The 2325-nt window shown below is 42.0% G+C and overlaps 1 protein-coding gene across 1 annotated transcript in view; it reads left to right on the top strand.

Annotated features, from left to right (window-relative positions):
• LOC109841769 (subtilisin-like protease SBT5.6) overlaps positions 1-2325 on the top strand; it is a 19182-nt gene that overhangs the window by 16186 nt on the left and 671 nt on the right. Inside the window, 6 exon segments of the mRNA XM_020410709.1 lie at positions 1-94; positions 255-352; positions 898-1255; positions 1969-2182; positions 2290-2316; positions 2319-2325. The exon segment at positions 1-94 is cut by the window's left edge and continues 21 nt beyond it; the exon segment at positions 2319-2325 is cut by the window's right edge and continues 671 nt beyond it. Of these exon segments, the coding sequence (XP_020266298.1) occupies positions 1-94; positions 255-352; positions 898-1255; positions 1969-2182; positions 2290-2316; positions 2319-2325 (798 nt within the window).

The raw sequence follows: 2325 nt of genomic DNA, 5'->3' as shown, positions 1-2325 counted from the left end.
GAACTTGGCGCCGTGGATGATTACGGTCGGGGCAAGCAGCATAGATCGGGGGTTCGGTAATGCGGTTATGCTAGGGAGTGGCAAGAGGATTGAGGTATATATATATATGCTGCTATAGTTTCTTTACACGTACTTTAATTAATTAGTGTATCTGGGCATGTGATATTCTTGTTTTGATTCATAAATGCACGAGCACAAAATTATTTTACTACCTAGCTACTTTTCTCTCAACAACAAACTTGTTTGCATCTCAGGGCCAGACAGTGACACCATACACGCTAAAGAAAAAGATGTACCCTTTGGTTTATGCAGGAGACATTGAAGTCCCAGGCACACCAAGCAATGTTACAGGGTAAAACCTCAACTCCTGTTGACAATTAGAATGGAGTTTGGTCAAAAAGTACAGAGGAACTACACTTTTTAGTGCACAGTTCGGTCTAAGTTTGTGCCCTATTCCTGTGGTTCTTACTTATTCCTATATATATATATAGAGATTAATGGGTATCCTTGTTATAGGAGGGGATTTCCTCCTTGACGCCTCTAAAATCACATGATTGAGTGACATTATGGATGATCCGCTCCGTTGAACTTGATCTACATATTCTAAAACCCCAACACGTCAAGTTTGGGGTGAATCCGTCGTCGTTTGACCCTCCATCGAGCCATGTGAAAAGTTCTATTCATTCAAAACCGTTAAAATTGATACGAGTGGATGAAGGGTCAAACGACGACGGGTTCACCCCAAACTTGGTGTGTTGGGGTTTTAGAATATGTAGATCAAGTTTCATGAAATTGACTCTGCATGCACTATCCTAATGTATTTTGACGGTAAAGAGATCCAAACTTCATAGTTGCTAACCATTGACTACTAAAGCCTTCATGTTAATTAATCCTCAGCCAATGCCTACCAAATTCCCTCTCCCCTCGTAAGGCCTACAAGAAGGTAGTGCTATGCTTCAGAGGGGCTGGTTTTAGAGCAGCGAAAGGGATGGAGGTGAAGAGGGCCGGCGGAGCGGCCATCATACTCGGAAATAGCCTCGCGGGAGGGAACGAAGTCCCCGTCGACGCGCACGTGCTGCCCGGAACCGGAGTGTCGTCGGACGATGCAATCGCGGTCTTGACGTACATAAGTTCAACTAAGAAGCCCATGGTTTCAATTGGTAAGGCAAGGACAATGTTGGGCATCCGGCCCGCTCCGGTCATGACCGCGTTTTCATCTCGTGGGCCTAGTCGGGTTGAGCCCAATATTCTTAAGGTAGGTACGGGACGCATTCCAAGATAGAATGAGTTGTAGATGCATTTTATTTGCTACGGAGATACAAGTATCTGTCTCTAATTTATTTGCATGTATCTTTTTGGCTCTCACGAGTCATGAATGCATGCTATTGTCTGAGTAGATATTTATCAAGAACATCTACACCTATGTCACTTGGGTAATTCAAATCAGAAGTCTCATCCGTATCTGACACATACTATTATTTGTACCCAAACTTCTTTGACACTTTTTAAATATGTGCATATGTTTATTCATGCATGTGCTCAATTATATAACAAATGTTTTAGTTTAAAATAGTTCACATCCACTTGTTGAACATGTATTTTGCACTAGCTTCACATCTATTTCTTATATATTCTACAATTTTCGCGTCTATTTCTTATATACAACAATATTGATTTTTGTAAATTATTATTTTTAGTAAGATCGTTGTAAATTATTATATAACTTTGTTGTATATAAATATACATAACATACATATATATAACATAACCGTGTTCATGTATCCTACATTTTATAGATTTGCCGTGTCTCGCACCCATGCACGTACCCGTGCCCATATTCATGCGACCTAGATCAACAAAAGTGTTTCCACTTCGGTTAAAAAAAAAACCTAATGGAAAAACATTCGCTGTGTATCATCATGAGGCAATGACAATGTTGATGAGGTAGCAGTATTTCTCATGTTGCAGCCTGATGTAACAGCACCGGGCCTAAACATTTTAGCGGCATGGAGCGAATCATCTCCGCCTACGAAGCTCGACGGGGATCCCCGGAGGCTCAAGTACAACCTTATGTCGGGGACGTCGATGGCATGTCCTCATGTCAGCGCCACTGCTGCCCTCCTCAAGTCTTTGCACCCTGATTGGAGCCCCGCTGCCATCCGATCCGCTATAATGACCACGGGTACGTACATTTATCCGAGTTATAGCTGCATAACCACTTTTACGCGAATTTAATTAAGTGTTGAAAGCTGATGGGTTGTGCTCCTTTTTTTTGTTTTGTCATTCCAGCTACCAAAAGAAACTCTCAGGGAGGCCCGATAACAA

This window comes from Asparagus officinalis, chromosome 5 (assembly GCF_001876935.1).
Source record: "Asparagus officinalis chromosome 5, Aspof.V1, whole genome shotgun sequence".
In the NCBI taxonomy this organism is placed as follows: domain Eukaryota; kingdom Viridiplantae; phylum Streptophyta; class Magnoliopsida; order Asparagales; family Asparagaceae; genus Asparagus; species Asparagus officinalis.
The sequence above is the reverse complement of the archived record's forward strand: the minus strand, read 5'-3'. Positions and strand labels throughout refer to the sequence as shown.